General features: G+C 38.4%; 1 protein-coding gene across 4 annotated transcripts in view; it reads left to right on the forward strand.

Annotated features, from left to right (window-relative positions):
* The first annotated feature begins 1,627 nt into the window (after positions 1–1,627).
* LOC114270524 (nuclear pore complex protein NUP107) overlaps positions 1,628–22,304 on the forward strand; it is a 49,614-nt gene continuing 28,937 nt past the window's right edge. For 2 of the 4 annotated variants that reach the window (XM_082915228.1, XM_082915230.1), the window contains exons 1-10: positions 1,758–1,979; positions 3,982–4,349; positions 5,321–5,411; positions 6,284–6,397; positions 7,345–7,378; positions 7,466–7,591; positions 10,172–10,330; positions 10,639–10,731; positions 10,799–10,966; positions 11,313–11,411. In XM_082915228.1, the coding sequence (XP_082771354.1) occupies positions 1,900–1,979; positions 3,982–4,349; positions 5,321–5,411; positions 6,284–6,397; positions 7,345–7,378; positions 7,466–7,591; positions 10,172–10,330; positions 10,639–10,731; positions 10,799–10,966; positions 11,313–11,411 (1,332 nt within the window). In that variant the 5' untranslated portion in view covers positions 1,758–1,899. Of the gene's footprint in view, positions 1,980–3,981; positions 4,350–5,320; positions 5,412–6,283; positions 6,398–7,344; positions 7,379–7,465; positions 7,592–10,171; positions 10,331–10,638; positions 10,732–10,798; positions 10,967–11,312; positions 11,412–22,304 lie in introns of all 4 variants that reach the window. The other 2 variants (XM_082915231.1, XM_082915229.1) reach the window with 2 other exon arrangements.

The raw sequence follows: 22,304 nt of genomic DNA on the forward strand, positions 1-22,304 counted from the left end.
TCTACATAGGCAAAATTGTTCTCATTAACCCAATAGAGCATTTATGTTGAAAACACTCTAATAAAATATAATGAAATAGTCAAATTGTAGTCATTAACCAATATAGCAATAACATTAGAGGTTAGACTAGGGTGTGTTCTCTAGTTACAAGAAATTTGAGTTCAAATCTCGCTAGTAAAATAAAATAAAATAAAATAAAATAAGATTGTTGGAAAAGAGGATTCGAAAAGGGAAAAATAGACCTAAAAGAATAAAATGATAGCATGAATTTCAGTGAATAATACTAGCTTTTATGTCAGTGCACCACAACAGATTTGCTTCTACTCCCATTCACAAAATCAAACTCTCAACAGCACTCCAATCTTGTCATTTTTTAAACATAAATGAACCTAAGGTCCATCCAATCTTGATGTGTAACTTTGTCTAAATAAATAAATAAATAATAAATAAATCATTCGGAACTGCAGTACTGAAACAAAATACATCATTCAAAAAAAATCTACTTTTGAAAAAATTGACAAAATTCATAACTACAGAACTGAAATAATTTGTTAAATTCGGAATTCAACCATTGATATTTTTGTTTTTATTCGAAACTAATCTGTCGAATTAGTAAATATTATTTGAAAGTAAATTTCTGAAATAAACACATAATTTCGGAAGACCGGGGCCGAAAACTTAAAATCGCAAAAGTTGAAAAAAAAACAAGGGTTTTATGGCAATGGAGTGCACAAATGTCTGGAAATGATAAATGCAATAACAAAATGGAATGATGGTTCACATTCAACAATGCAATGGAGTCTCTTCCATGGTATCGTCGATGGAGGTCTTTAATGAAGTCTTCAATAGAATGGAGGTCTTCAATAGAGGACTTTGGTTCTTCAATGCGGGTCTTCACTTTGACTGTTGTAACGCTGTGGGTCTACAAATTTCCAAACCATAACAGTAGGCAGCGTATGGAAGGAGGGACAAGTGTGCGGAATGAGGGTTGAAGGAGTGTGTGTATAATGATATGAGTGAATGATATAATTGATACATTTACTATATGAATTGAGAAAATTAATTAATAATTAAATTACAAAGTGTGTATACTAAGAAATGATATGGATTGAGATAATTAAGTATGTGAAAATATTTTCCTATTTTTATGCGTAGACTTTTAAGTAAAAAGAATTCAAATTCGAATTTTTGGCATGAAAGCATAAACCAAAAAAATGTGAGAGAGAAAAATGCGGATTGATTTAAAAAATTAAAAAATGCAAACAGAAATAGCAACAAAAGAGTGTTTTGAAAAGATAATTAAAAATTAACTGTTTAATTTTTTTTAGGGCAAATTACATATACCCCCTCGAGGTTTGGCTAAATTACAGATACCCCCTGAGGTTTGAGAAATTACGAATTCCCCCCTGAATGCTATATTTTCATTAGAAATTAGGGGGTAATTTGTTATGAAATATAAACCTCAGGGGGCAAATTGTTATGAAAATACAAACCTCAGGGGGCGGGATGTAATTTTCGAAACCTCAGGGATATCTGTAATTTAGCCAATCCTCGAGGGGTATATGTAATTTGTCCTTTTTTTTAACATTTTAATTTTTTTTATATAAAGAGACGTGAATTAAAAGTTGGGTTCCCAAAAAGGCAAAAGGCTGTTTGGTGATGACGATGCTGGCTAGCCTGTTATTGAATTTGATTGGTGCGTTACACCATATCATTGTTGTGACATGCATTAGCCAATTTTTCCTCCTCAGATCCTACTCCCGTCTCTCTTCCATCTGCTTTTGTCTCTCTCTAAACCCTAAACCCTTTGTATCTCTCTATCTTGGATCCAAGCCAGACTGGACACACAATTGAAGTGATTTAGGGTTTTAAGGATTTCCACAACCAATATTTGCAGCGATGGAGGTTGATATGGAGACTTCTCCCGGCTACTTCGACCCCGAAGATCTCAGCACCAGAGAGCGCTATCGTCGTTATGGGTATTCTGTTCTATTTACCATACCATACGCTTTCCATTCAGTAGTAGTCACTTTTTTCCCTCTATTTCTGCTTCACTATCATAACAACCCCTTTGTATCTTTAAAATGCCCAATTTCAACCAGTATCATTTGGGTTGTTCATATTTATTTCCATCAATTTGGTCTAACCACATTTATTTCCCCGTAGTATTAGTGCATTGTGCTCTCAGGCAGTGTTGGTGAATAATGAATTGGTGAAAGCGTTATGCACACTTGAACACAAAGGCATCTTGGAGCGTAGGTGCAAAGCTCACAGAAAATAATTATAATGATAATGATTCATAACATATATAATAAAAAGTTAAAAAGTCAAATAGCAATATATTTAGCCTTTTAACTGAAATGGTTAGAGTCTTATTCATTTGTACAAAGGTTGTAGTTCAAATTTGCATAGGCTTGTTGATGTAGGACAAATAGAGATAGCAGCAACAGTGAGCTTTGGGGCTGATTTTAATGTCAAAGTGCAGAAAACATAATAGGAGAAGGAGAAGAAGAAGATAGTTATAGGAATCACACCTAGGCTAAGAAGCACAGACACTGACACTCGTTGGACACTTCCTGACATGTGTCTAACTCTCGTCAAAATGTGTCCTATTTTTTTAGAAGATTTTTAGATCCGGACATTTGGAGGACACATCTGTCCATTGCTTAAACATAAGTGTCCATCGAGTAGACACACATAAAACTAGTTATAACTTATAAGTTTGAACTAAATAACTTAGGATACAATAATAAAAGAAAAAACAAAGTAAATTTATAAAATAAGTGTTGTATTATATTTTTTATTATTTTTGAATGACATAGTCATATATGTGACATATGATAAATGTATTAAATTATATATTTCATACGTGTCCCCCGCGTGTCCGACATTTTTTGAAAGTTGGCATGTCTGCATGTTCGTATCGTATATGTGTTGTGTCGCGTGTCCATGTCTGTCCTTCTTAGTACCTGGGATTTGATTGCGTCACACAATCCGTAAGAAAATTTCAAAACTTCTAAAATTCTCTAATATCAACTCTATTAACTTAGAAGCATTACACAACTTTATATAAGCTTTAGAGATTTCCGATTCCAACTAGAACTAAAAAAGAAAACTACTAAAAATACTGTGACTTTCAAAACTAATTTAAGGCCAAATAAGAACAATAAATTAAAACTAATTAAATAACTTGATCCACAAGACAACCCATGGGCAACCCCTACAGCCCATGTCAACAAATATGAAAATTACCAACATACCCTTGCCCTAAAAATCCTAGAAAACTTAAAAATAATAATAAAATAACACTCTAATAATATTAGAAATATGATTATATATGGTTCCTATTGGTTTTTCTTTGAAATCATGTCAACTTTCAAATATTGTCGCTTTTTTGAATTTACGCTTCCTTGTGCTTCTTATACTTTGCATCACTTGCCAATATCTTTGAATTTGAAAACAATTATTGATGGATAATATAACAAAGTGACCAACTAATCATATACCATTTAAACAAATCTTTTTATATAATTTCTCACGTGCTTTACCAAATATTCACAATTACAAATTATTCTCAATCATGATACTTGATAGTCATAATCAAAATGAAGTATATGCTTGAATAAAAATATATCTAAAAGTCAAAATTGAAAAACACTAGTGGTCCATGCCTAACATAAGCAATGCAATACAATCCTATAAGTGTATAATGATCATTCTCATTAAGCATACCACCATGATCATTGTAATCTAAAAGTAGAGCTGATAAATTATGTGTTAAAATATAAAAAAAAGCTCGATTTAAGCGTATTAGATAGAATGTTTTTAGTGCAGTGTTGTGAATACGCTTTGTTTTACCTACTAAAAGCTCTTCTGTTATTGCACTTTAAGTGCATTTTTACCAACCCTATTTTAACAAATTACAGAATTTACTGTATTTCGCTTGTGCGTACCTGCACTAAATGATTATGCAATGTGTAGGAAAAGGCACTCAACTTCCAGTCACGACAATTCAGTTTCTAAGTTCAGTGGAACTAGGATTTTGTATGACGGGCAGAGCATTGAAAGGCGGCCAAACGCTGCACTTTTTCTTGAAGATATCAAACAAGAGGTTGAGAGCTTTGATTCTGATCAATTAGAAGGAACACCTGCAAAGACACAATCTGCTTTGTGTAGAAAATCATTGGCTGGCAGTCGCGTTGTATCTGAGGTAGATGCTGCTGCTGATTCAATACGTCGACCTGGAAGTTATTCATTAAAATCTTGCAAGCATGAGGATGATGCATTGTCAGATGGTGGAGATACAACTTTTACTTTATTTGCTTCTCTACTTGATTCTGCTCTCCAAGGTGCTTGAAGTAAATTTTCTCAATTAAAATCACAATTTTCTTAGTGTTTTTGCATATGGATTGGTCTCTTACGTCAATGGTTAAAGATTTTGGCCAGGTTTGAAGGATGTGTTTAAGTTGCATTTATTCATCTAACCTATGCCAGTTTATGTAGGTGTGAGATCACAAGATGTTTTCTTGAATCTAATTAATGTTTATCAATTTTGGAGCTGAGTGGATCATTTAAAAAAAAAAATTGAACTCTAATTATTGTGGATTCAGTGACATCAAAGAGGGCAATTCATCAAGTGCATTAATCTTTTGGAGTTTCAGGAACTATTTGATTATGCTTCTGCATATGTGATGCCACTATGTTTTTGTGTTTAATTATGTGTAAATCCAAGTTCACCCCTATGTGGAGTTTTTCTGTTTGTGTCATACATTATGGTATATATCCATTTAGGATTGCATGATGATGAAATAGTGCAATGCTACTTGGTTTTTTGTTGTTTTTGGGATAGCCATTTTACTTGCTAAAACTGGCATGGTAACTTTTCAAATTGCTTGATGCTTATGATCTTCTTTAGAAATGAAATTTGATTTTGACCTCAATTGAAGTTCATTTTGAGTTAACTTTTCTATCCTCTAGTTAAATTGTTATTTTACATATTACAAAATCTTTAAATTTTTTATTTATGTTATTCTGAGCCATGTCGGATGCTGATCTAGTAACTGTTTGGTGCTAACCTAATAAATATTTCCATTCCGTAACTCCTGGAGAAAGTTTTGGAGGATTTTGGACCTAAGATGGTAGACTTGAGAAGCTTACATTGATTATTGATTTGCTTCTTTGAAAGCTGAATGGATGCTTTATCTTGTTTCACATTTTAAATTACTACACTGGTGTTCAGAATTTCCTTTCTGTGCTCAAGTTTCTTCTGCCACAAAACTTATTATGAATAACATTTATGATTCCCTTGTGTATCTTACAGTTGACAGTCTGTGTATCACAGGGTTGATGCCTATCCCTGATTTGATATTGCAATTTGAGAGATCTTGCCGCAATGTATCAGAGTCAATAAGGTGGGTCTCACACTTCTCGTATATTTGTATTTCTATTGAAGAGTCTTCTTTCGGAATGTGTGCACATGTACCACTGTAGCATGTTGAGTATTGTGAATATTATTGTAGTATTTTACTTTGCATGCACGAGAAACGTATCTTTATTAGGATGAAAATAGGAGGTGGGTAGACAAGGGAGGAGGAAGTCTCATTTCTAGTTTATAAAGAAAGAAACAATGAGAAAGGCTAAGAAGCACGGACACTTCTAAGAAGGTAACGTATCCGTGTCGAACACCGACACTCTTTGGACACTCTTAGGACACGTGTCTGACACTCTTCAAAATATGTCCTATTTTAAATTTTTTTGAAGACCTAGACACTTTTTGAACACTTGGAGGATACACGTGCCTAGTGCTTAAACGCACGTGTCTATTGATTAGACACTTGTGAAACTAACTATAAGTTTGAACAAAACAACTCAAGACACAATAATAAAACAAAAACCATATAAATTTATAGGAATTAGTGTCACATTACATTTTTTATTATCTTTGAATAATATATTCATATATATAATATAGAATAAATATATAAAATTATATATTTCATGCGTGTCCCTCACATGTTGTGTCCTGCATTTTTTGAAAATTAGCGTGTCGGCTTGTCCGTGTCGTGTCACATGTCTGTGTCTATACTTCTTAGGAGAAAGGTCTCTGCCTAAAATATAGTGCACATTTTTTTTTGTTTGTAAATACTGGCTCTGAATTGTGCTGAATGAGGTTCGTAGGATGCAGTTATCATGAATATTTTGTTTTGATTTTTTCATATTAAATTTGGTAATGCTTAGCATCTTGGTTGTTTGTTTTACTGTATCTTGTGCTCTACTTCCGTAGGTATGGATCCAATGAAAGACAAAGAATTGTGGAGGACAAGTTGATGAGGCAGAAGGCTCGACTCTTACTTGATGAGGCTGCTTCTTGGTCTCTTTTGTGGTACCTATATGGGAAAGGAAATAAATCTCTACCATTAATGTTCCTATCATAGAATTGATGTTTTATATAGATAAAGTGGGCTCTACAGTGTCACCACAACAATATTGAAACTTCTTGAATGCATGCTCATTGAAGTTTGGGAAGTTCATACTTCATGATTTATGTATTGAGGAGTGAAGTATTTGTGTAATTTATCCATTCTCTGTTGGTATCAAATTATTTAGTTGTGCTTAAGAAGAAATAGCATTGTGACGTTCAAAAATGATTTTAAAGTAGTTCCATGTTACTAGATTAAAGCACACTTGAAGTTTATATTCGTCAGTTACATCCCTGCTGAATATATGAGCATATAAGTGATCTGACCATTCTCTTCAACATTTACAATTAATTCGTCTCTCTTGGTCAATGTAATATTTGACCACTCCACTCTGCACCTCACCTTTTAATCCACTGTTTCAATCGGGCTAGTTATGTAGACTTCTGAGAATCTTGCTGGTTCATGGTGTAATGATCTTCATGAGACAACATTGGTATATGTTACAATATCGGATCATGAATCAGCTAGTATTAGAAATCTTGGAAGATTTTTATTCCTGATTGTTGGTGCATGTCATACCTGATACCATGTCTAATTGAATACTTAGAAACCTTTACAAAGTGTTATCATTTTCCTTATTAAACAAATTTCTATTTGATGGTGAAATTGGTCATTCTTTTATGTACATTTCTCATCACATAACTTCCCACAAATTGAATTCTTAAATTAGATGATTGGCTATCCCAACATTCATCTTAGAATGTTCAAACTTTAGTTACATATTTGCTCACATAGTTTCCTGGTTAGGAATAATGATGCATATTGAAGTTACTTAGTGTACTTGAATGTTTAGACAAGGTATTCTTGTTGGCTCCTGCATGTTTATGTTGGCTTGTTTGTGAAATTATTTTTTTCATCTTCTTGCAGGAAATGAAGAACTTCCAGAAGATCTGATGCTGGTGATGCATCTTCTATTGTTAACTCTCAAGTTTTCCATTATGTTTTCTTGCTCTTATTTTGTGAGTTCATCTAATGCCTTATGACAGTCGCCTACAACTTCGCATTTGGAGGCTTGCCAGTTTGTTGTTGCAGATCATACAGCACAATTAGGCCTCCGGATTGTTCAGTGGCTTGAAGGATTAGCCTCCAAAGTGCTTGATTTGGATAATGAGGTGATGACTCTGCTACTTTCTCCTGTTTTGACAGTCTAATGCTTACCCATGGTTTGTTGTTTCTTTACTTTTTAAAATTTAATTTTGATTTTGAATGTCTTTCTTGTTGCATTTCAAAAGATAGTCTGAAGCTGCCAACTATTGTGAATTGATACCATAATCCACCATATACTTGAATTATTTTTTCCTTTTTCGATTAGAGAAATTATCATAGTTGAAGGTGGCTATTTTCAGCTGTTATTATTTTTTAGTTTATTTGAGGTCTATTTTAGTAAACAAATGATTTAAGATAGTGAAAATTAACATCTTTTTCTTTAACATGCACATCAATGAGGTGTAAGGCTTGGAGTGCCTTCTTTCCAAATTAGCAGACAATTTAGTGATCAAAAAGACTTTTTCCCTGGAGAGATTTCAGTGCACGTTAATAAATCAAATATATTATCAAGATATTGGGTGGCAAAGAAGATAAAATATGCAATAGGTTTTATGTGCTGAAATTTGAAAGCAAAAGATCTAAAGCTTTAATTTTGTATTAGTAAAAGGAGAATGTGATTTGGTAGAAGAATCAGTGACTTGCAACATTAATTGCCTGGTTGTAGGAGAGTAGTGATGGGCCCTTGGAGGGTTAAACAGGAGCAATTGTAAATTGTATTCTAAAAGCAAAATTTTGTTTTAATACATTGTAGTTCTGAAGGCTGTTTGGTGGGAAGGTTTTCAAAACATGATATAGTCTTGGAAAAGGGAGAACTTAAGTAGATAATTATATTTAAATGGAGACTAGTAAGTCTAAGATATATAAAAATTCACATGACGATCCATATTGTAAGTTTACAACTATGGTGTGTGGTGATCAAGACATGCATGTACTTACTAAAATAAGTCATCTAGAAACTAGAGATGGATTATATTATATGCATCATGGGTGAGGATCAAATGCTCGTGTCATGAAGAAATCAAAGGATGTGGAACAGTGACAACTTTACATTCAGTATTTACCCAATAAACCACACGGGAACACATTGCAGCAGATATTATTGACTGACTTGTTTTTAGGAACTGTATCTGTTTTTTTTTTTTTTTTTTTTTTTTTTTTTTGGAGCAATTTATAGATATGGGAAAGGCATTGGGGTTTAATTGAGGGCTTTGAAGATAAGAATAGTCTCATCGTAAGATGAAGCGTAACAAAACTGAGGTTTGCACTATTACAGTGGAATAAATTATATTTAACTAGGGAGTATTTATTTAATTTATTTTATTAGTAAAAAAGTATTGATGATATCTGCATGTGGAATAGAGGAGGTATTTTATATGATGAGAGAACAGATAAGGAATAAAGAGGGATATAAATGCTGCATCAACTGCTATGTGAAAAATTTATTTGGTGTGCTGTGAAACTAAGAGGGTGACACAGCAAAGGTCAAGAAATGAGACAAGAACAGTAGTATATTATGTGGTTTAGTATTATGTTGGTTATCCATGGAAGTTATTGTTATGTTATGCAACTGAAGGAAAGATGAGCATCTTCATATTGTTTTGTGGCTTTTGATGGAGTCATTACATGGGCGGCAAGAAGTCCACTGAAGTGTTCTTTTACACTAGGTTAAGGTTGCATTGGGAAGGTCTTCTTTTGGATTGATTATGGTTGGATTGGTTAGGCACTTCAGGGAAGAGATCCCATGTTGTTTGCCATTTGTGATCACTAGTTTGACTAGTAGAGACTGATAGTTTAGAGCTTGATTGCCTTGATTTAAGTTGAGATGCTTTAGATTTCAATGGGTATATATGAGAAGCAAGACTAGAGTTGGTAAAAGGATTTTGTAGAACTGGGTGCAGGTGGTGAGGGTGTAATGATAATGGATAGCCACTGTCCAACAAATTACGAAGACTGCTGATTTTATCTATCAATTGTTAGATAAAAAAAGCGCAGATGTAAGGAAATATCCTTAAGTTAATTTCATGATGAAAGTAAAAACATTGTTGTGTGGGATCAAGCATATGTATCGAATTGGAAGAAAGTCAATTAGGACAATGGGTGTGCTTTATTGTTGGACAAGATCCAGGAAGTGAAGGAATAACACACTCATAAGGGCGAACTTTAATTAAAACAGAGGAGGCTGAAATGGATGATTGATTGATGGATGCTGGAGATTTCATTAATACCACCAGTTGTGGGATGGGTAAGCAAATGTTGACTAAGCTTTCTGGTCATGCAAAATGAAAATGGAGACGTCTTAATGAAAACATAGACTATGGGATGACAATTTTGTGGCTCTCATTCACATTGTTTTTTTAGCCCGGTTGACTTTCAGTTTTCATATTTGAACATGTGGTTGGCCCGAAGCAGAAGGATCAAACCATGATTAAGCTATGTTGGGTCCTATTATCAATATCTAGACAGAATACCAAAGAACCATTCGGCAGCCATTTAGTCATTTATCTTCTTTGAAGAAGATTGTATTTAAAAATAATTGTTTGATTTCCTTGGTTCTTCCCTGATAGTTTAAACTTCACAATAATTTGACTGAAATTGTATTAGGAGTTCTGTGGTATGGTTGGCATAACTGTTGGTTGTCTTTGCAGGTGAGAGGTTCTCATGTTGGTACTTATCTCCCCAGCTCTGGGGTTTGGCGTCATACCCAACGTGCTCTAAAGAAAGGTGTCTCAAAACCAAAAACTGTTCATCACTTGGATTTTGATGCTCCAACGCGTGAACATGCTGAACAACTACCCGATGATAAAGTACTCTTCGATGAACAATTGTCTCAATATATATAATTTTATTTCACCGATGAACTGCTTGTGGTCTGTTGTAGTACATTTTGAATATAATTTTGATTACATTTCAATATATTAAAGTCCTTTTCACATCTGTTCAGCTTTGCAACCACGCACTGTATCTGTATCCTATGCCGTTCATCTTGTTGGCTTCAATTTTCCTGAAACTAGTAGATCTATAAGATTTTTAACATTTTTTGAAATGTATTGTTTGTTTATTTATTTATTATTTGTTATAATTATTATTATTATTATTTTTTTAATATCAACAGAAACAAGATGAATCTCTTCTGGAAGATGTCTGGACCTTGTTAAGGGCTGGCAGACTAGAGGAGGCATGTGATCTTTGCCGGTCTGCTGGACAGGTATGCAAAATATTTTTGAGGTTGTAAACTTTCAGTCCCATTGTGATATTAAATTCCCTTTGGACAGCCATGGAGAGCTGCAACTCTATGCCCATTTGGAGGGTTGGACCTATGTCCATCAGTTGAAGCCCTGGTAAAAAATGGAAAGAATAGAACACTGCAAGCTATTGAACTTGAAAGTGGCATTGGTCACCAATGGCGCCTTTGGAAGTGGGCTACCTATTGTGTATCAGAGGTACGGGGAAAAATATTTAATCAAAGTACTTTCTGTGAACAAACTTTCTTATGCAGTTACAATGATTTCTATAAATGTCGCACACAAATTCCTTGTGCTCCCTTTTTCTCAATATTTTGTGGCTCTAAGTTTTCTTTTCAGCAACTCCCATTGATTGATAAATCAAATCTTGTTCACTTTCTCTTGTAAGATTGGTAGACAATCGATGTTATTGTAAATTGTTTTCTGCTCTTGTTGTTTGGAGATTCTCAATGTTCGTAGCTTAATAAGATGCTGCCATATCTCCATTAAAAAATGGTCGATCAATTGAGTGATTTTCTTTCTTCTATGCCTTCTTATATTGAAGAGAATTGCAGAGCAAGATGGTGGGAAATATGAAACAGCAGTATATGCAGCCCAATGTAGTAACTTGAAGCGTATTCTTCCTATTTGTACAGACTGGGAGGTAATTTTTTGCTCCTTAATGATGCTACCTTCTAATTTTTTATCAGTTTTTTTTTTTTTGGGTGAATAATTTTTTTTTTGTCAATTTTTGTTCCCCCATAATTTGCTTTGATACATCTTTTGAGCTTTTTTAAGAACAATCAACTATTTATTCCTTCTACCTATTACTTGGCATAAAATGCATATGAGCATATGCAGAAGCTCTCCCAGTTGTGGTTTTGAGTCAAAGCATGTCTATTTAGCTTCTACAACATGTATTGCAACATATATATATAGATATATGTATAATATATATTGAGGAGGCTGTTTGGTTAGGCTGATTTCAGAAAAGCTCAATGGGGTTTCCACAAATAGAAGTATGTGGGATTTCGATTCCTTTATAAGAGTGTGAGTTGATTGATCTATCCTTGAGTAATGGTCGGTTTACTTGGTCTAATCTTCAAGAGAATCGTGTTTGCTATAGGTTGGATAGATTTCATCGTACTTTGGGTTGGGAGGAGTTGTTTCCTAATTTACAGCAAGAGGTAGCGCTAAGAGTTGTTTTGGACCTTTGCCTGGTGATTTTTGAGAGTTGTCCCTTCGAATGGGGTCCAACCCCCTTCATATTCGAGAGCGTATGGCTGGAAAATCGCTCCTTTAAAGCTTATTTCAAGGAGTGGTGGGAGAATGGAAGAGTCCATGGGTTTTATGCGAAAGTTGAGAGGGTCAAGGAGAGGTTTGGAAGCGTGAAGTTTTTGGTGATCTAAATGAGTTGAAAGCAGAGTTAGTTCAGGGTATTGAAGATTTGGATGCAAAGGAGTCTGGGGAGTGTTTATCTAGGACTTCAAGAGATGAGAGATCATTGCTCAAATTAAAGTTGGAAGAGCTTGATTTTAGGGAGTAGATTTTTTGGGGACAGAGCTAAGTTGAAATGGGCAAAAGAGGGCGACATCAATTCAAGATTTTTTCATACGGTTGTGTCGGGGAAAAGGAAGAAGAATTTCATTAAAAATTTGAAAATTGGGCAAGGATTGGTGGTGAATAAGGAGCAGCAAATCATTAATGAGATTTTCAATTTTTACTCGATTCTCTATTCTGATGGAGGACTGGACCGTCTAGGGATCGAAGGTATTTTTTGGGCTCCTGTGGATACCTTGAAAGCCAGTTGGCTCGAGAGACCCTTTGAAGAATGTTCGGTGCCTATCCAATAGGCCGTGTTTGAATGCGAGAGAGATAAGGCTCTAGGCCCAGATGGTTTCTCAATGGCAAGTGTATCAAGACTGTTGGGAGATCGTGAAAGGGGATCTTATGAAAGTGTTTGGTGAGTTTTTTGAGAGTGGAGAGGTTAACTTATGCACCAATGCATCCTTCATTTGTCTCATTCCCAAGAAAGAGAAGTCGGTCAAGATTGGAGATTTTAGGCCCATTAGTTTGGTTACATCACTTTACAAAATTTTTGGAAAGGTGCTCTCCAAAAGAATTAGGGCTGTCCTTGGGGAAATCATTTCTCCCTCACAAGGGGCCTTCGTGCATGGACGGCAAATCCTGTATGTGGTCCTAGTGGCCAATGAGATTGTTGACATTTTGGGGACACATGGACACGACAGAGACAAGTATGGGACACACCGCATGGCGTGTTCCTTTATTTAATTAATTTATTTTCAGGGGACACACTAGGGACATGCCAAGTTATCTTTTTTTTTTTTTTTTTCCATTTTATTTAGTACTTTTGATGAATGTTAAATGGGAGCTTTTTTGATAAATCCATTTTCTAAGAGCTTTATTCCATCCAACCCATATTCTTTTTGAGTATTCCATTAGGTCCAATTTGAGATAAGAAGACCAAAATACCCTTTTTATCTACTTATGTTCCATTTAGTTCACATTATTTTCTTATATTTCAATAAGTTCTATGGGTGACATAATTACCAAAATACCCTTAATGTGAATGTTCACATCGTCAATATAAATGTTTATATTGTCAATGTGTAGGGGCCCGGCTCATGTCGATCCTCGTGGGTGCCCGAAAAAATTCGAGTCGCGCCGGGCCGGCCCACAAGCAAAAAAAATAGGGCCGACCCGGCCGGTTGATAATATGAATATTCACATTAATAAGTTAACATTCACATTGATAGGAGTGTAAAATTGGCCCTGCGGCCCGTGGGCGGTCCGAAACCAGCTCGTCGCCCGGGGCGGGCCCGGGCCGGCCCGTTCACAATATGAATATTCACATTGACATATTAACATTAACATTAACATTGATAAGAGTGTAAAATTGGCCCATGACCCGTGGGCAGCCCGAAGCCCAGGCTCGGGCCCGGGTCGGGGCTGGCCCGGCCCGGCCCGGCCTGTTGACAATGTGAATATTCACATTGACATTTTAACATTTACATTGATAGGAGTATGAAATTAGCCCGCGACCTGTGGCCTGCCCGAAACCCGCCTGCGGCTCGTGGGCTGCCTTGGGCGGGCCCAGCCCGACCCGTTGATAATGTAAATATTCACATTGACATGTTAACATTCACATTGATAAGAGTATAAAATTAGCCCGCGCCCCGTGGCTGCTCGAAACTAGCCCATGGCCCGTGGGGCGGCCCGGGGCGGGCCTGACCTGACCCGGCCTGTTGACAATGTGAATATTCACATTGGCATATTAACATTCACATTGATAAGAGTGTAAAATTGACTCGTGTCCCATTGGCGGCCCGGGGTGAGCCCGGTCCGGCCCGTTGACAATGTGAATATTCACATTGACATATTAACATTCACATTGATAGGAATGTAAAATTGGCCCGTGGCCCGTGGGCGGCCCGAAGCCCGCACGCTGCCCAAGGCAGGCCCGGCCCGGCTCGTTGACAATGTAAACATTCACATTGACATATTAACATTAACATTGATAAGAGTGTAAAATTAGCCCGTGACCCGTGGGCAGCCCGGCCCCGGGCCGACGCGGGTCCGGCCCATTGACAACGTGAATATTCACATTGACATGTTAACATTCACATTGATAAGAGTGTAACATTAGCCCGTCCCCCATGGCTGCCCGAAACACGCCCACGGTCCGTGGGCGGCCCGATGAGGTCCCAGCCCGGCCTGTTGACAATGTGAATATTCACATTGACATGTTAACATTCACATTGATAAGAGTGTAAAATTCACTTGCGTCCCATGGGCGGTCCGAAGCCCGTGGGCGGCCCGAAGCCCGTGGGCGGCCCGAAGCCCGTGGGCGGCCTGGGGTGGCTCGAGTTTGGATCCGGGCCTACCCCGGGCCGCGGGCGAGCTTCGGGCAGCGGACAAGTTTTACACATCTATCAATGTTAATGTTAACATGTCAATGTGAATATTCACATTGTCACGAGTCGGGCCAAGCCTGCCTCGGGCTGCGATCGGGCTTCGGGCCGCCCACGGGCTGCGAGCTAATTTTACACTCCTATCAATGTGAATGTTAACATGTCAATGTGAATATTCACATTGCCAACGGGCCGGGCCCGCCCTGGCCCGAGGTCGGGCTTCGGGCTGCCCACGGGTCACGGGCCAATTGTACACTCTTATCAATGTGAATGTTAACATGTCAATGTGAATATTCACATTGTCAACAGGCCGGGCCGGGCCCGCCCACGGGCCGTGGACGGGTTTCGGGCAGCCACGGGGCACGGGCTAATTTTACACTCCTATCAATATGCATGTTAACATGTCAATGTGAATATTCACATTGTCACGGGTCGGGCCAAGCCCGCCTCGGGCTGCGATCGGGCTTCGGGCCGCCCACGGGCTGCGGGCCAATTTTACACTCTTATCAATGTGAATGTGAACATGTCAATGTGAATATTCACATTGTCAACGGGCCGGGCCGAGCCCGCCCCGGGCAGCGGGCGGGCTTTTGGCCGTTCATGGGCCACGGGCCAATTTTATACTCTTATCAATGTGAATGTTAACATGTCAATGTGAATATTCACATTGTCAACGGGCCAGACTGGGCCCGCCCCGGGCCGCCCATGAGCCGCGGGCGGGTTTCGCTCCGCTACGGGACGGGGGCTAATTTTACACTCCTATTAATGTGAATGTTAACATGTCAATGTGAATATTCACATTGTCAACGGGCTGAGTCGGGCCCGCCCTGGGCTGCTGTCTAGTTTTATACTCTTATCAATGTGAATGTTAACATGTCAATGTGAACATTCACATTGTCAACGGGTCGGGCCGGGCCCGTCCCGGGCTGCGGGCGGGCTTTTGGCCGCCCATGGGTCGCGGCCCAATTTTATACTCTTATCAATGTGAATGTTAACATGTCAATGTGAATATTCACATTGTCAACGGGCCGGACCGGGCCCGCCCCGGGCCGCCCATGGGCCGCGGGCGGGTTTCGTGCCGCCACGGGACGGGGGCCAATTTTACACTCTTATTAATGTGAATTTTAACATGTCAATGTGAATATTCACATTGTCAACGGGCCGGGCCCGCCCTGGGTCGCGGGCGGGTTTCGGGCCGCCCACGGGCCAATTTACATTCCTACAAATGTGAATTTTAAAATATGAATTTTCATATCATTAAATTGCTAATCGTTGAAAAAATATTTATAAGGGTATTAAAATTAAGTATAAGGGCATAAGTGTCCAAGAAAATAGTGTAAATCAAGAAAATGGACTTTATGGAATAAAACTATACATACATGGGACTAAATGGGTTAAAAAATTCCTTCATGGACTTCTTGGGTTAAAACACTTCTAAATTGGACTTATCAATAAAAATCTCATGTTAAATGCTTATTATTTTTTTTCTTAGATTTAAATACTTAATAGATCATCTATAAAAAAAGATGTGTTAATTTAAAAGTGTTTTTTTTTTTGGTATAAAAAAATATAGAATTAGAATTAGAGTTAGTTTTTGTTAATATTGATTGTTTGTGGATGTAATATTAATGTAGATAGCAAATAAAAATATATGATGTTAATGTAAAATGTAAATTGTGTAAATTACCACACCACCAACTCCACCTACCATCTCCACTACCACACACTCCACCTACCACCTCCACTTCACTCCACCTACCACCTACACCTACTACCACATTTTCTTCTATATATAGGACTTGTAAATATAATAAACATACATCAATCAATAATATCAATCAATACATAATTCATTCTCTCTGTATCTCTCTCTATCAATTTATTTTACATGGTATCAGAGCGAAGTTAAGAACTTAGTATTTTTCGCTTCACCGGCGGGCGGCAACCTCGCCTTGGCCGCCCGCCGGACCTCAACCTAGTCCGCTAAAATTCTCTACACATACCTTCACTCTTCTTCACCACCTCGCCGAAGCAAACCCAAAATCCCTCTGGGACATTTCGTCGAACACCATGTCTGCAACAATGATGGATCAAAACACACATTCCGCAGCATATTATTACACCATGGCAACTGCTCTATCAAGATTCTTCTCTCTCTGGCGGTGTAACGTGTACACTAGAAACAGGAATCTATGCCTCGGTGGCTGGAACCTGGTCAGGCATCTCACCCCTTAATTCATTCTCGCTAAAAAGATCCTCCTGAATGGGTACATCTTTTAGCTGCTGGGATGATATAACATTTGCAATGGCTCTTCTAGCTGCCGATGCCTGATCATCATCAACCACCTTGTCGTCTTCTACAACAGATTCTTTGGGTACCACAGATAAGTCATCTCCTTCCCGTGGGGGAGGAACAAAGAAGGGTATCTTACCCCTCTGCCAATCATGGAGGACCATCTTTGCTGCAGTCATCAAGTCAGCCGGCCACCCACCGACCTCACTTCGCCGCCTATTCCGCCGGTCTCTTCTTCTTGCCTCCGTCCTGAGCGGGCCTTGACAGTGTTGCCTCCGTGTTTTCCACGCCGCCGAGCACGTTCACTCCCCCATACTCCTCCACTGCAGCATATGGAGGACCTCCAAATCGGAACATCACGGTGGCCTTCCGCTTCAGCTCCTTGTTTTCTGCCCTTAGCACGCTTATCTCTGCTCGCGCATCCTTATACATGCGTTGGAGCAGAGCCAGCTGGGAGTTTAACTGCTGCACCTCATTTGCCCTACTCTGCAGCCGGTTCGACAAGTTTGTCACCGCAGCCATGGTTTCCACACATGACTTCAACGTATACTGATTGGCCTCCGCATCCGACTGCACAGCCATTTTTTGCTCCACCGACCGCATCGGAAAGTTCAACGGCGCAAAACTGGCAGTGTTTGGTTGAGGTTCACTGGCCACCGCACCCGTTATCTCTCTTGTTGACTCGTTGAGGTCAGGAAAGAGAGTCAGCAGACCACGGGACGACGAAGCCATTTTTCTCTCGCAACAGAGTGTTACAGACTCTCTCTCAGCACAACAGTGTTACAGCCTCTCTCTCTCAGCACAACGAAGAGTTTTCAGAGGATTTCGCAGGTTTTTTGCTTCTGCCTCGGCCTCAGGCTCTGTCTTGGTTAAATAGCCGAGGCAGCCACGCGCATCGCGCGCCTCTTGACGCCCGACAAAATGGCACGCCTTTTCATGGCACATCTTTTGATAAAGTTGGCACGCCTTTTGAGGGCACGACTTTTGAGGGCTCGATATATATCTATATGTATATTTTTTGGGCAGCCTATCTACACACTCATACAGTGTCTTCTACACCGGTCAGCTTTATCAATCCCTTTGTTTCAACCTCAAATAGGTTTCTCTCTTCACACTTATTTGAGTTTGAGGGGGGGTTATACATATATCATGGTGAACATGGTTACACACCATGCGAACCACCCAAGCCACCTCATGGCGCACTCCCTAAGTCGCCCCCTTGGTGCACCACCACAACCTCTGCTACAACGGTCCGACATGACCCCATAAACTGTCTTCTACATCGGTCCGACATGACCCCATAAACTGTCTTCTGCATCGGTCTGACACGACCACACAGTGTCTGCTACAACGGTCCGACATGACCCCATAAACTGTCTTCTACATCGGTCCGACATGACCCCGTAAACTGTCCTTCTACATCGGTCCGACATGACCCCGTAAACTGTCCCGACATTGATTCCGGTCAGCTTCTACATCGGTCCGACATGACCCCGTAAACTGTCCTGCTACAACGGTCCGACATGACCCCATAAACTGTCTTCCCTATCGTCTGACACGACCACAGTGTCTGCTACAACGGTCCGACATGACCCCGTAAACTGTCTGCTACAACGGTCCGACATGACCCCGTAAACTGTCTGCTACAACGGTCCGACACGACCATACAGTGTCTCCTATCCCATTTTTAATTTTTTAATTGTCAGCTTATTTTTCTGTTTTGTTACTCTCTCCAAACTCAAGTTGGCTAGTACCTATCCTCCTTGAGTTTGAGGGGGGCTGTTAATGTAAAATGTAAATTGTGTAAATTACCACACCACCAACTCCACCTACCATCTCCACTACCACACACTCCACCTACCACCTCCACTTCACTCCACCTACCACCTACACCTACTACCACATTTTCTTCTATATATAGGACTTGTAAATATAATAAACATACATCAATCAATAATATCAATCAATACATAATTCATTCTCTCTGTATCTCTCTCTATCAATTTATTTTACATATGAAAACATATTTTATTGTTGTGTCCCTGCCGTGTTTGTGTCCCCATTTTTTGGAAATCGCCATGTCCCGTGTCTGTGTCCGTGTCCGCATCCGTGTCCGCATCCGTATTCGCGTCTGTGTTTCTTAATTGAGTATAGAGGATTGCATAAAAAGAGCGCTGTTTTTAAGGTGGATTTCGAGAAAGCATATGATCATGTGGATTAGGGCTTTTGGATTTTGTGTTGGAAAGGAAAGGCTTTGGGTCTAGGTGGAGGAGTTGGATTTGGGAGTGTGTGTCGTCATGCAATATGTCGGTCATTGTGAATGGTAAGCCTGGGAATACTTTTAGGTCATTGTGAATGTCGTCATGCAATGTCACCATTTTTGTTTATTTTAGTTGTTGATGTGTTGGGTAGAATCATCGATCTAGCTAAAGAAAAGGATGCTATCAAACGATTTGTGGTGGGTAGGGATAGGATTGGTGTCACCCATTTACAGTTTGTGGATGACACTATCTTTTTTTTTCCGTCTATGGGGGGCAAGGTTGGCAATTTGCTAATGCTTTTGAGAATCTTTGAAATTGTGTCGGTGCTCAAGGTCAATCTTAGTAAGAGTAGTGTTGTGGGTATTAATTTGGAGTCTACCTATGTTCAAAGGATGGCGGATATGCTGGGATGTCCCATTGAGTAGTTTCCTCTCAATATTTGGGGCTTCCATTGGGAGGAGATCCTAGATTGGCATCTTTTTGGGAGCTTGTATTTGTCAAAATTGGGAAAAGAGTGGAGGGTTGGAAGTGAGCTTTATTATCTATAGGGGGGGTATACTTTGGTACAGTCCTTGTTGGGTTATGTTCCTATTTACTTCTTATCCTTGTTCAAAATTCCGGTCAACATTGCAAGGAAAATTGAGAAATTGATGAGAGATTTTCTTTGAGAAGGGTGTGATGAGGGTAAAATGGATCATCTAGTTAAGTGAGAGGTTGTTTCTCTTCCTAGGGATAAAGGGGCTCTTTCTATAGGAAACATTATTACTAGGAACATTGCCCTCTTGAGTAAGTGGTTATGGAGATTTCCTGTTGAAAGTGGGTCGCTATGGTATTCTATCATTAAAAGCAAGTATGAAGTTCATGCCAATGGTAGATATTCTAATGTGGTTACTAGAGGCAATTGTCGTTCTCCTTGGAAGTCGATCACTCGTTTGTATCCACAAGTGTCCAATTTCCTATCATTGAAAGTGGGGAATGGGGTGAGTATCTGATTTTGGGAGGATGTTTGGTTAGGAGATTCCTTGTTCGATATAGCTTTTTGACTCCTTTACAGATCGGTTCATACTCGGGATGTTTCAATAGCGTCGGTGGCATGTTCTAATGTGGCACCCATTTCTTGGAATCTTGGTTTTCGTAAGAATTTAAATGATAGGCAGGCTGGTGAGTTGGCTTCTTTGTTGTCATTGATTGATGGGGTTTTTCTTTCTTCCTCTTGTGATAATAGGGTTTGGAATATCAATTCTTCGGGGGTCTTCTCTTGTAAATCTTTGTTCGATAAAACTCATTGATGATCCCTTTGTGTGCTCTTTATAAGAAAATTTGGACAGTGGTTGTTCCTCATAAAGTGAAGTTTTTCATGTGGTCCTTAGCTCAGAAGGGTGTCACAGCCAATGACCTTTTCCAAAGGAGAAGGCCTAATCACTTTCTTTGTCTTCAATGGTGTGTGATGTGTAAAGAGGAACTCGGAATTGGCGGATCATCTATTTTTGCACTACCGGGTGGCTTTTGCTTTATGGTAGCGTTTGTTTGGCCTATGTGATGTTCAGTGGCTTGCTCCGCGGGACTGCATTCATATGCTTCGTGTTAGGTTCAATGGATTGGGTGGCAACAAGAGAGCCAAAACAACGTGGTCTTGTATTGTGTTTGCTATTTCTTGGACTATCTGGTTGGAGAGATGCACAAATCTTTGACGGCAAGGAATTAGATGAGGAGGCTTTGTGAAATAGGGCGGGATATTTGGCTTCATTTTGGGCATTTGCTTCTCCTCCTCTTGAAGGAGTTTTATTTTTCTTGATTTCTAGGAATTAGGTTGCTGCTTGCCATCTCTAGTGCTAGGAATTCAACGTTTTTTGTTTTGACTGTTCTGCCTTCTCTATCTATTTGTTTGAGGACTTTTTGTCTTCTCTCATTCTTCTTTTTTAATAAAATTCTTTGTTGATGCTCAAAAAAATGTTTCTTGAAACTATCGCCACTCTTTGTGTTTCGTCCTTAAACTATGACTTTTATTTATGCTAAATTACAAATCCACCCCTTGAGATTTAAGTTAAAATACGAATTGCCCCCTATAGTTTTGAAAATTACAAATACCCCCTTGCCAAAAATTTTTATGTACCAAAATTAATAGAAAAAATGAAATTCTTGATCACTCTCCTATACAACAACAAAATTGCTTGAATTTTTAATTGAAATATATTTATGATATCATTAAAAACTGTTGATTGACTTGATGATTTATTAATAAAAAGGGTCATTGGTTATGCAATTAGATACTTGAAGTGGCGAGATGTAATTTCCAGAACTACAGGGAGTAATTTGTATTTTAAGCAAACTTCAGGGGGTGTATTTGTAAGTTACCCTTTATTTTTATTTAGTCGTAAGGATTTTAATTTCAACTAAAGTAGTCCAATTGAATGTTAAAACCTAATTTGATGGGCAAAAAGTCATTTTAATAATTGAACAATTTAAACCACATGAACCCAACAATCATTTTTTTATTCGCTAATTTGAAATGAGGGTTAGAGAAGAGGATGGGTGTATAGTTGTAGAGTGTAAGTTGTCTAATATAGTTGTTGTATGATTTAGGCTATGTATGGCATAGCTAACAAATCTACATATTTTTGCCTATTTTTTTTTTTTAAAGTGATTTTTTAAAAAATTTGTGCCAAATTTTTTTTTTTTAGGTTTGTCAAGTCTAAATGGATCTTATCCACCCAAAAAGTCTAAGTGGATCTTAAAAGTAGGAAAAAATTGAAAATTTCCAAAAAAAGCTCACTAGAGAAAAAAACTCAAAAAACACAATTTTAAAGTTTTTTTTAGTTGCTTTTCAGGTCTGTTTAGTCTAGTAGGACTTAAAAGTGAATTTTTTTTTGAAAATTTCTTTTTATAAAAGTTCACTAAAGACAAAAAAGCCAACAAAAAAACTACTAAAAAAACTATTGCCAAACCCACTATTAGGTTGTCCAAACTGTCAAATTATCTTTTTGCCTAGTGGATTAGGTTTCCCTCATTATTGATTTGGATGGAATTGGACCATATGAACTGAAATCAAATTTTTACGGATTAACTAGATA

This window comes from Camellia sinensis, chromosome 2 (assembly GCF_055761805.1).
Source record: "Camellia sinensis isolate YWXY chromosome 2, ASM5576180v1, whole genome shotgun sequence".
Taxonomy (NCBI): Eukaryota; Viridiplantae; Streptophyta; class Magnoliopsida; order Ericales; family Theaceae; genus Camellia; species Camellia sinensis.